Here is a 12,455-nt window from a genome sequence, read left to right as displayed (position 1 = left end):
GAAACTGTTATCAATTATTTAAAGGAGGGGCCTTATAAGATATATATATATCTGCTTATATTTATAGCAATATGCATACAGAACCTTCTCAAAATATAAAGGAAAAAGCATCTTCCAAAGTTCACTTTCAGATATTGTTGGTATAATGTCACTCAATAACCTACAATTCACAGAATGGTTGCCTCTCATATATCCCATTTAACTTGAAATTAATGTGATGATTTCAATTTTTCAATATGTCAACTTCCACTTCTCGAAACTAAAATAAATACCTTCTGCCCTCATTTGGCGTTTACATATCACAATTAATACGTCACGCTCGTGTATGTTCACATAAATGGAACCTCATAATGACATTAACAGGGATATGCTCCTTACACAAACTGCTGAAGACGAACGACTGAAATCGACACACCCATAAGTTTAACGGTCAACATCACGAATAGGTTGATCGATAAATGATGTGTCTGTGTCTCAACTCACTAGCGACATGTTTCGCGGTCTTTTTATTATGTACTAGAAGAGTCTTTTCATTATGTACTAGAAGAGTCGTCTGATCTGTTTCGCGGTCTTTTTATTATGTACTAGAAGAGTCGTCTGATCTGTACCGATTGTGTCCTATCCTCGACTATGACATTTTGATTAATTGTGGATTCGCGTGGCTGTTAATGCATCCATAGCAGGAGATGCTTACCATTTTCTACATAAGGAAATGGCTATATCAAGTCAGGAATATGACAGTTGTTTTCCAGTGGTTTGGTGTGTTTGAACTTTAGATTTTGCCATTTGATAAGGGACTTTCCGTTTTGAATTTTCCTTGGAGTTCGGTGTTTTTGTTATTTTACTTTTTACACTTTCAGCATAGCCGGTCTCGTTCCTTTTTTGTGTTCATGCGATTCTCTCAAATTTTTATTTTGTTAACATCACAAAATTACTGCTGCCTAAATTTAAGAACTTATGGGGGAAACTGTTGCTTTTGACTTTTGAAAATAAAGTTATGAAATAATTTTAAAATCCAGAAGTCGAATAAGAATAGACACCACCATGACCAAAAGAAAATCGTTGAAAAACAAACAACAGTCCCCTAAAGATAAGAAAGCACGAACCTCACCAAAAACCGTTGTTGAACTCTGGAGCTTCTCATATAAAAGTTGCAAATCAAAATATTAAGCAGAAAAGTAATGAGGAGGCACAAAAACCATTATTAGGCCTCTAAAATTATAAATAAGTAAATTTCTTCAGTCCTCTCAAAAATATGTTTAGTTTTACTGGTTAGGATGATAATATTATCTCTTGACACATATGTGCAAAAAATAAATGAGTGGTGTCACTAGTATGTCATTTTTGACTCATGAGATTTCAAAGTGAATCTGTAATGTTAGTTTGTACAGTTTTGCATTTAATACAAGGCTTTTAAAACGGCCCTTGTGTAAATAAATATTCAAGATAAAATTCAAATATTGAAAAGGTGTTACAATACTTTTTGAATTTCGAATTCAAGGGGCAAAAACATGGTCTCAATATACCTTCATTTTGTGTGTGAAAGATCTTTGTGTTACGTGCATATGAAAGCAAAATTCCAAACAAAGATATGCACCAATATTAACGCCACTACAAAGTTCGAACTCTTTTAGGGTCCTTAATGCTCCTAATCAATCTGAAAGTGATGCATAGAATTTCAATAAAAGCGATTCGTACTTTATTTGGCTCTTAACTGTCTTTATTCGAGGGTCACTGATGAGTATTTTATAGACGAAATGCGTGTCTGACGTATAAAATTATAAGCCTTGTATCTTTGAAGAGCTTTTTTGGGATAATGTGTGCTAAGGTTTTTTGTTTGTTTATTTCATTTAATGAATAAAATTAATGTAAAACCCACTGAAAAGCACCAAAAAATGAAATCCATGCAAAGTTTACCAAATATAAGCTGATTATTTTATACAAACAAATCTAGTGGTTGTCGTTGGTTCATATCTGTAATATTAGTTTTTTGTAAATAATGAAAACAACACGATATAAATTTCATGCGTCCGAAGCGCCTTTCTTGTTGTAAATTGATTTGTTATAAACTAGGCCGTTAGTTTTCTCGCTTGAATTGTTTCACATTTTTCATGTCGTGGCCTTTTATAGCCGACTGTACGGTATGTTTTTTCTCATTGTTATAGGCCGTAAGATGGCCTATAATTGCTTACTACTACCACTTCATTTTAACTTTTGAGGCTATCAGATCACAAATCCTCATTTTTGTACTAATATATTTTATAGATTTGGGCAGCTGATATTGTGTCATCAAGTGCTGGCAATACGTTTGTAATTAAGAACAAAGGGTTTTCTGCTGATGTAGCTAAAAACGATGAAATCAAAATAGAATTTCAAGGTGACAAACGCGGAATGACAAATCCTCCTTCAGGAACAATTGTTGTCGGAGGAGCAGGAGCATTGGGAAGTGGCGGAACTAACACAGGAGGCGGAGGTCAAACCGGTACTGGAACAGGAAGTGGATCTAATATAGGTGGTGGACCTAGTGTACCTCCGTACACAGGTCAAGGTGTGTAGAAACACTCCCTTTGATAGTAAAATAATAAAAATGTAAAAAACTTGTGATAAAACTGTATTAGTAATTATTATTATTGTGTATATTCTAACTAATTTGACTCGTTCAGAAAGAGTCACATGTTCAACTATATTTTCAAAGGTAGACAGATAGAAAAGTGATATTGCACGGTTATTTTTAGAAAAGTGATATTGCACGGTTATTTTTTTAGAATATCTGACACGATAGAAACAACCAATCTAAAGAATTGGTGCTCTTCTTCTGGCTTGTATATATTGACAATAATAATATAAAAATTGTAGCCTTTGTATGAGGTCGATACGAGGATACATCGACATAAAGAAGTATATCGACCTCGGACTTCGCCGTCAGTCAATATACTTCTTTCAGGTCGATATACACTCGTATCAGCCTTTGTATGGTGTCGATACGAGGATATATCGACCTAAAGAAGTATATAGGCCCGGACTTTGTCCTCAGTCAATATACTTCTTTCAATGTATAATGTACTACGAAGTAATTTACCCAAAAAAAATCCGAGAAAATTTGCACGTTTAATCGTATTTTTACCGTCCATTGTTCTGCTTGAACTATTCTAAATGAATATTTTATAGCATACATTTCTGACCTTTTTTATCAGGTGGATCACAGATGAAACATGATTATTCTAAAGCTATGACACTATCTATTCTGTTCTTTGATGCACAAAGGTCTGGTCGACTTTCTGGCACAAACAATCCTATTCCATGGCGTGGGGACTCAGCTTTGGGAGACAATGGTGACGGACACGACCTCTCAGGAGGATGGTATGACGGTAGGTTTACAATGTATATGATGACAACGCAGACATAAGATCAAATAATGTTTTGAAATGCATAAACTCTCAAAACTTTTTTATAAACCTTTTAAGAGAGATTTCAAAAGTACAAGTAATGGTGAAATGAAAATTTTTTTCTCGCCTGTTTTCCGTGGATAAAAGTGTGAGTGTAATACATGGGTACTTCGTATGTTCTTCTTATCTTCTACGGCCGGAAATTTGAAATGCATTAACGGGAGAGATTCACTTAAACTTTTTTAATCTCGCCACATGTTGAGTCTGTACCAAGTCAAGCTATCTAGACCATGAATTGTTCTTCGTCTTTAGTATGTCTTTTATTGTTTGGAGGAGTCGGGTGTTAGTGGTTAATGTGATCTGTTGTACTGTTCAGTATTTTTGGTGATTCCTGATTTCCTATTTATGCATTATATTTACGTTTTGTTTGCTAGAAAAAATAACTGTATGAACACAAGTAAATATCAATTTCATTAAAAAAAAAGGAAAATGAAAACAAAAGTATGTGGAAATGACACTAGCTAATGCCCCAATTGTATCTACTGGAGAAATCTGAATAATAGACTTAGTCTATTGTTCGATGGTGAGCAGAGATTAACAACAACACCGTATCAATAAAGTTATCGTTCTTTACAGCTAGATACCCTATTTAAAAAGTTATCTTTCCTTACAGCCACACACCGTGTCAATAAAGTTATCTTTCATTACAACCAGACACCGTGTCAATGAAGTTCATTTTCATTACAGCCGAACACCGTATCAATACAGTTTTCTTTCATTATAGCTGGAGACCATGTTAAATTCAATTTTCCAATGTCTTACTCTGCGCATGTTTTGGGATGGGGACTACAGAAGTTTAAAGATGCATATGAAAGAGCTGGACAGCTTGACATGATGTATGACATGTTAAAATGGCCACTTGACTACTTCTTGAAATGTTGGGAACCTAACAAGCAGACATATTGGGTTCAGGTAAATTAAATGCTATACGTATCACGTAGCACATGCAATGCAGTTTCAAGACAAGTGATTACACTGTACACTGATCTTATAGATATACGTCAACAAATGAAGATGTTCATTCTGGTACACATCTGGAACTCATTTTACTTCTAGCAATGTTATGCCCTTTTGCATAATGCGTCGGATCTTTATTTTATCTAAATATTTACAAAGAAAACATTATTAGTATCCTAAGTACCTTTCCTAGTTCATGCTAGTTCATGTACAGTACACGTTTGATTTGGGCGTTGGTTGTCATCAACAAAGAAATCGTTATGACAATGATTATGAAGTTTTACATCACAAGAATAGTATTTTAGAATTTCTATTTATTCCAGATCCTTCTTTAGATATTTTTGTTCCTAAAGGTCTTATACTCCGTGCGTTCATGAATAGCTTGGAAATCTTTCAAACTGAGCAAATGCAAATAATTTTCTGGGCAGTTTGATTTTTTATTATATACTAGTTTAAATGTGGTTTATTCATGGTTTAAATGTTTGTTTGTTTGCTTGTTCGATTGTTTGTGTTTATATTTGTATATTTGTTTGCTTGTTGTTTGCTTGTTTTTGCGTTGAATTGTTATTTATTTTGTTTTTTGTTTTTGTTGTTGCTGGTTTTTTTAGTTTTGGTCTTCTATTATTTTTTAACCCTTCTTATTGTTATTTATAACACTTCCAAGGCAAAGGGGGTTACCGCCGGTTTTTTGTGCGATTCGTGTTGCTCGGTCTTATGTTTTCTATGTTGTGTTTAATAAACTGTTGTTTGTCAATTAGAGTTTTTTTTTTAACTTTTCGACTTGTATGAACTTTGGTATCTTCAGCCTTACTTTTATATATACTAGGTTGGGGATGGTCACGCTGATCATGGATTTTGGGGAAGACCAGAGGACATGCACATGGGCAGACCAGCATTCAAAATAACACCAGGGAATCCAGGAAGTGACGTAGCTGGTAACACTGCATCAGCATTTGCTATTGGAGCAATTGTTTGGAAAGACAAAGGTCAGTTTAAATTTTTAAATTATAAGGTCGGCGTTGTTGATTGGAAATTATAAAAACAATTTTAGAACTGCATTTAATATTAGATATGCTTCTACTAAAACATATTATTTGTTTTTATTTTGTCATTTCTTCGTGGAGAAATGTTAAGATCAAATAAGTAAATTATCATGTTTCTTGTTAAATTTTCAAGTAGTCAAAAACGAAAAAAAAAAACACACACACACAAGCAAATTTTCCACCGCAAAAGAAAGAACAATAAAATTGAGAATGGAAATGGGGAATATGTCAAAGAGACAACAACCCGACCAAAGAGCAGACAACAGCCGAAGGCCACCAATGGGTCTTCAACGCAGCGAGAAAATCCCGCACCCGGAGGTGTTCCTCAGCTGGCCCCTAAATATAATTGTGTACTAGTACAGTGAAAATGGACGTCACACTAAACTCCAAAACATATAAATGAACTAAAATTAAAAAAAACAAACTTTGAAAAGTTATTGAATCAGTAAGTTTTATTTCGTATTCAATAGAAATCAATAAATTTTAAGCAGGGTTCATGGATAAGTGCCTAAATTTACTCAGAGGATGCCTTTGAAAGTATCTTAATGGATTTTTTTTTTCAAGAATTAAGTGAATAAGAATAAATCATATCTTTGATCATAGTATCTCTGTTTCATTAATTCACAAGATTCTCTGTGATGTTCTGTTGATAAATTGGCCAATATCACACCTCCTTCTGTTTGTGTAATGTCATTGTAATAGAAATAATAAAGAGAGGCGAAATATACAAAGGGACGTTCAAACTTATAAGTAGAAAATAAACTGACAATGCCAAGGATAAAAAAGAAAAAGATCAACAGACAAACAACAGTACACAAAACACAACATAGAAAACTAAAGACTGAGTAACACGAACCCCACCAAAAACTGGGGGTGATCTCAGGTGCTCCGGAAGGATAAGCAGATCCTGCTCCAGATGTGGCATGTTTGCCAATAAGATAACTTTCCACCAGTGACCAAATAAATTTAGCAGCTACATGTCACCTATGAGCAAAGGTCGTGTTCTAAACATTAATAAGCTTTATTGACGATTATTGATTCGGTGAAAATAGTCTTGATTTTCCAATGTCTATATTCAATGCCCTCATGAACACGACAAAATCTTAAGAATTCTCACTTTATAAAACAAAATTAACCATTTCTTAACGGGTAATATTATCAGATGCTGGTTATGCCGGAAGGTTGCTGGATGCTGCTAAATCTATTTACCAATTCGCTAAATCCCATCCGGGAATATACTCAAACAGTGTACCACAGGCAAAGGACTTTTATGGGTAATCTTCTTTTCATCAAACAAATAGTAGCAGTACAATTTGCTCTGGAAGTGAAATATATATAACGAGACATGTCTAGCCTGTTTGTAATTCCAAAACAATAATGTAAAAATGAAATTTAAATGCACTCCAAGATGTGAAATATACAATTGTTTCAAAGTCTGTTACCCCTGACTTGAGGGGGAGGGTACAAATAATGTATGTGGAAATGATACGTACCGATATTAATATAACTGCCAAACAAATATCAATAAGTTCCCTTACTTGATACCTCACATTTTTTGTAAATTGTTGATTCCGCAATCGGCGCCACCGGAAACAGCAAGAGTTCGTCAAGACGGATAAAAAATATACTGAATATTCAGAATTTTCCAAAACAGGCCGCCATAGTAAAGCCAAAGTCGCCGAAAGTGGTGTTACAAGCTGTTATTACTAAAAAAAAAAACACAAAAAACAAAACAGCAAACATATTATATATAAAATTTACTTCCATTCTTTACTTTACTCGTCTTTATTATGTTTTGGAACTTGCTGATCAAATTCTGTTTCTTCTTGCTGTGTCAAATAATTTTAGAGTTAGTGTTATCAAACGTTAATTCTAGGTCAAACGGATGGAAAGACGAGATGTGTGAAGCAGCAGCAGAACTGTTTAAGGCAACCGGTGATCAACAGTACCTTAATGACGCTAAACAATGGTTTAGCGGCGGTACCGCATGGGGTTATTCTTGGGACGACAAAACTGTAGGATGCCAGGTACGACACATCTTGAAATTATTTCAAGAGCAAAAAGGCAACACCGCGGAATGATTGAATATTTATTATTTAGAATTGCGTATGTTCTATCGAGAACATTTTGATTAACAAGTCTTGAATGTTTAGACATTTGCAAACATATTCTTATATCAGTAATTAAGTTTAATTCTAGGTCAATATCAAAATTGAGCTAAAATTTGCAACACTTATTTCAAATTATTTAGTAATGGAGATACCGTTATAACTAAATGGTTAATAGCGACGGAATACGTCAAAACATCAGAGTTATATATATGCAAATTAAACTGGTCCTATACTAGTTTCTGTCGAGTTATAAAACAACTATCTATCTACATGTAAATGTGCCCTGATCTTGTCAAATTGTTGAATTCAATTTTGCACTCTTACAACAAATGTATATAGAATGAATTTGTTTTGCAAATTATGGCAACATTCGTTTTTTCATACTACCAAACACTGGTGTTTGTCTTCCAAATGAGCTTACGGTCTTGAACTTGTGCTGTAGTATAAGGTTTTGATTCGTGTTGGAGACGATCTGCAGGTGAAAAATATCAATACAAAAGCGTTTCGTTTACTTAACTAACAGTCAACTTAAGATAAATCAATGAGATGTGGTGATGATTGCCAGTGACACAACTATCAGCCAGAGTCCAAATGACGAGGATGTACGCCACTATAGGCCATTTTACTGCCTGCAACAACGAATGATCGGGGCACATTCCGATATTTGTTAGATAACTTAAGTCAATTTTAATCTAAACAGTAATACCATGAGACTGATAATACATCGTACCTGCCTACAAATTAATAACCGTATAAATTTCTTTCTGTTACAGCTTTTGTTGTGGGAGGCAACTCAGGATGGCCAATACAAAGCTCCGGTGGAAGCTTTTGTTAATTCCTATAAACCAGGCGGCGGTGTTCCTTATACTCCATGTGGACTTGTATATCGGGATAAGTGGGGATCTAACAGATATGCAGGTAAATGCATTCTTTACTCAAAGATTCCTTGATAGATGTGGCCGATATAATTATGCGTACTTGTGTAGGGGTTATACTATGGACGCCAATTTCCTTTCTACATAAAAAAGTAGGGTATACTACATGTTGACCTTTGTGAGAAAAAACAACGAGCAAGAGGATCAGTCTGACATACTGGCGTTTTCTTCCCAACTCTATATTCTAAAATAAAAATAGAATTATTCATATATACTCCGTATGTAACATATTTAGTTTGAACTTTCAGTCGACCGAAAGATGATAAACTTGTTGTGTGTCTAATATAGTTCTCCTGATTCACCCACGTTTCTTAATTTGTTTTGGTGGATGTTATTGGTTTTCATTTTTTAATACTTTTGGATCTATAATATTTGGTTTCAAGCAACATTTTGTTTTCGAAATGTGCATATTGTGCGTCAAATTGAGTTCTATATCTGTAATTTTCTAAATTTAAAGCCAACTACAGTTATTTAGAAGTGTGTACATTCACTGATACAAAGGAACCCTATAAATATAGTCTGTGTAAAATAATGTTTTAGCAAGATGTTCTGCTCTGTCACTGATAAATTTGTTGTCATTTCAATAGGAAATGCTGCATTTATTGCTGTGATGGCGGCTGCTGATGGAATAGGTGGCGCTGATTACCTAAAATGGGCCATGACACAAATAAATTATATCCTTGGAGATAACAATCGTCACATCAGTTATGAAATAGGTTTTGGTGGCAATTTCCCTCATAAGCCGCATCACAGAGGAGCGTAAGTGTTTCTTAACCGTTAAGTGTTAATGAATGGAAAACATAGTTAAAAAATATATTTCGTTCAGTGTAAAACTCAGAAAAGAAGCTAGCATTCTAAGTCTTCTGGATCCTTTTCTAGATGACGTACGTCTTTTCAACTATAAATATTAGGAGATATGAGGAATACGTCATCTAAATGGTGAAAAACCAGAAGTTATCTAGGGGTCATCTTATTAAAACGGTCTTCAACAAAAGGCGTTTTTCTACTATAATATGTCAAGGTCTAAATCGTTCCGAATCTATTAAGTGGTTAATAAATTCAACAGAGACTATTTATTCTAAAGCACTATAAATCTGTTTTTATAGATCCTGTAAACCTGGATGGTGTGCTCCTGAGTGGCAGAATAGTCCCAATCAGCTAAATGGTGCTCTTGTTGGAGGACCTGGACAGAATGATGACTATTCTGATAATCGTGGAGATTACGTCAAAAACGAAGTGGCATGTGATTATAATGCAGGATTTCAAGGAGCATGCGCAGGTATATCATATTTCCTTTATAACAATTTTTTAAAGTTTTGTTTTTATTCCACGTGCAGCTAGAATCTTCTTTTAGACCAATATATAGTGGAATGATGCATTTTAAGCTAATTTGCTTCACAATTGTACTAACACTGGAAATAAAGAGAAAACGCAATATACAAATAAACCGGGATCCAAGGAAGTGCATTATACAAATAAAATTTGAATAACATGACATTGGTTAGCTTAACTTTGTAACAACTATTTAAAAAACATTCAGCATCTCGAAGTGTGCTTAGATCGAGTTTATATGATAAATGTAATAATACTATCCTTCCTTTCATAATTTAACATAAATCAACATAAATACGTAATAAGTATTTTTATTAAACATTTATATATATATTGTACATGAATGAAAGAAGACATGAGGTATACACGAACGATCATGAATCCAATGACACACACATATAAACACAATGATAACCATATACACACAAACACTTTTTAAGGTCAAAAAATAGTGTTTGATGATATGCAATAGAATAGAGAATGGAAACAGAAGATGTGCCAAAGATACAATAACCCGACTAAAGAGAAGAAAACAGCCCAAGGCCAACAATGGGTCTTCAACACAGCGAGAAAACCCCGCACCCGTAGGCCGGCTTAACTGACCCCTAAACAAAAATGTATACTAGTTTCGCAAAATGGACGCAAAACAAAACTCCGAATAATACAAATGAACTAAAAAAAAAAAAAAAACACACACACACAAGACTAACAAATTCTAGAGGTTACTGACTTGGGACAAGCGCTAAAATGCGGCGGGGTTAAATATGTTTTGTGAGATCTCAACCCTCATGTCTGAATTATTTAGAAAACAAATCTGTATATCAAGTTTACATCACCCTGGTTCAAGGCAAGTTTTCAATCTGCTATCAACACCAAATATTTATCAATTTGTTATTGACCCAGCAAACTATACACTTTAAAGGTATGTTTAAGGACTCTTTTGTATTAAAATGATTCATGCAAATATATGACTTTAAAGTACTGATGAAACTTATACTTGTTTTCTATATCTCATTACATTTTTTCTTATTTCAGGTCTTTACCATTTTGCTATCAACAATCAACTGCCACCATCTCCACCATCTAAATGTTAATTTTATGTACAAATAAATATATTCAAGCCTATTTTCATGTATCATTTCTTGATAATAAATTAAACCGTTCAATGTACATGATGGACTAAATTGTGTCCATTAATTCTCTTTTATTGTGTAAGTGTATTGAGTAGCAAACAATTGCATTAGGCCTATATTTCATTTTCTAATATTTAGTCAAAGTTCAATTAAGTTTTGCTACAAGAATGGAGGTCATGAAATTCAAAGTTACATGGTGCAAAATGCCATATCCAAAGAACATATTTTATTATGTGCCGTTTACTTTGTTTTTAACTCAATATTAAAAATATACATCATGTCGGGGCCTTTTATAGCTGACTATGCGATATGAGTTTTGCTCATTGTTGAAGGCCGTACTTGGGTTACCTATTAATAGTTGTTAACTTCTATGTCATTTGGTCTCTGGTGGAGAGTTGTCTCATTGGCATCTTCTTATTTTTATACTTTAATTGTTAATATCAATAAACAATTAAACAGTATCATTATGTTCCGTATATGCACTCTCTGGAGAATATAAATAAAAAAAAGAAGATGTAGTATGAATCTCAATGAGACAACTCTCCACCAGAGACGAAATGACATAGAAGCTAACAACTACAGGTCACCCACCGTACGGCCTTCAACAATGAACAAAACCCATACCGCATAGTAAGCTATAAAATACTCCGAAATGTTAAATGGAAATTTCTTACTTTGCTCTATGCCAAATATGTAGAAAGACTTTTTCGAGCAGGACACGTAGTAGCACTTGAGGGTATAAGGGAAACACAATTCTCAAAAATAAAGGAAATTCAATCACTATCAACTAAATCTTATAAATAGCAGAACATGATAGTAATAAAAGGACATGTTTGGTTTGTGTCAATGAGACAGCTACCCACCAAAAGACACCTCGCGGTTAATAACAGTCTTTAATAATAAAGACAGGCGTTAACTATAGCTATCTCAATTTCTGATTCGACCCTTTTAAAAAAAAAAGAAAGATGTGAACGAATTCTAGAAAGATTATCAACCATCTGCCATTAACATCAACCCCCCCCCCCCAAAAGAACAACAACAAAAAAACACAAAAAAAAACGTAAGATATACAAAAAGAAAACAACTGAATATGTTTCTGACTAAGAACAGCATATGAAAGGAGACAAACTATTTTCTCGAGATCTCAATCTTTTGAATTTCGATAAGTTGAATGACAAATGGTATCTGATATAAAACTAGTTTCTCGAGATTTCAACCATCATCTTTTTATTCTCGATAAGTTAAGTGACAAATTCTACCTTTAAAAACTATTATAGTATATTATACAAAATATATTTTATCGATCAAAACTCTTCACTTTTTAAACTCGATAAGTTGAGGGACTTTAAAACAAAATAGTTTATTGACAACAGAAATCAATGAGCTAACCAATTAGAACTTAAAACAAAATAGTTTATTGAGAACAGAAATCAGAGAGCTAACCAAGTCAAACTTAAAACAAAATACATTGTAGTTTATTGAGAACAGAATTCATTGA

At 33.8% G+C, this 12,455-nt stretch overlaps 1 protein-coding gene across 1 annotated transcript; it reads left to right on the top strand.

Moving 5' to 3' along the window:
• Positions 1-2,391: 2,391 nt before the first annotated feature.
• Positions 2,392-10,945, top strand: LOC127720869 (endoglucanase E-4-like). The gene is made up of 10 exons (XM_052227614.1): positions 2,392-2,548; positions 3,195-3,368; positions 4,171-4,358; positions 5,230-5,389; positions 6,609-6,720; positions 7,323-7,473; positions 8,331-8,475; positions 9,080-9,251; positions 9,599-9,771; positions 10,860-10,945. The coding sequence occupies exons 1-10, from the start codon at positions 2,392-2,394 to the stop codon at positions 10,916-10,918; spliced, it is 1,491 nt and encodes a 496-aa protein (XP_052083574.1). The 3' UTR covers positions 10,919-10,945.
• Positions 10,946-12,455: the final 1,510 nt, after the last annotated feature.

This window comes from Mytilus californianus, unplaced genomic scaffold (genome assembly GCF_021869535.1).
Source record: "Mytilus californianus isolate M0D057914Y unplaced genomic scaffold, xbMytCali1.0.p SCAF_11, whole genome shotgun sequence".
NCBI classification, from domain to species: Eukaryota; Metazoa; Mollusca; class Bivalvia; order Mytilida; family Mytilidae; genus Mytilus; species Mytilus californianus.
This window is presented reverse-complemented; position numbering and strand designations above follow the sequence as displayed.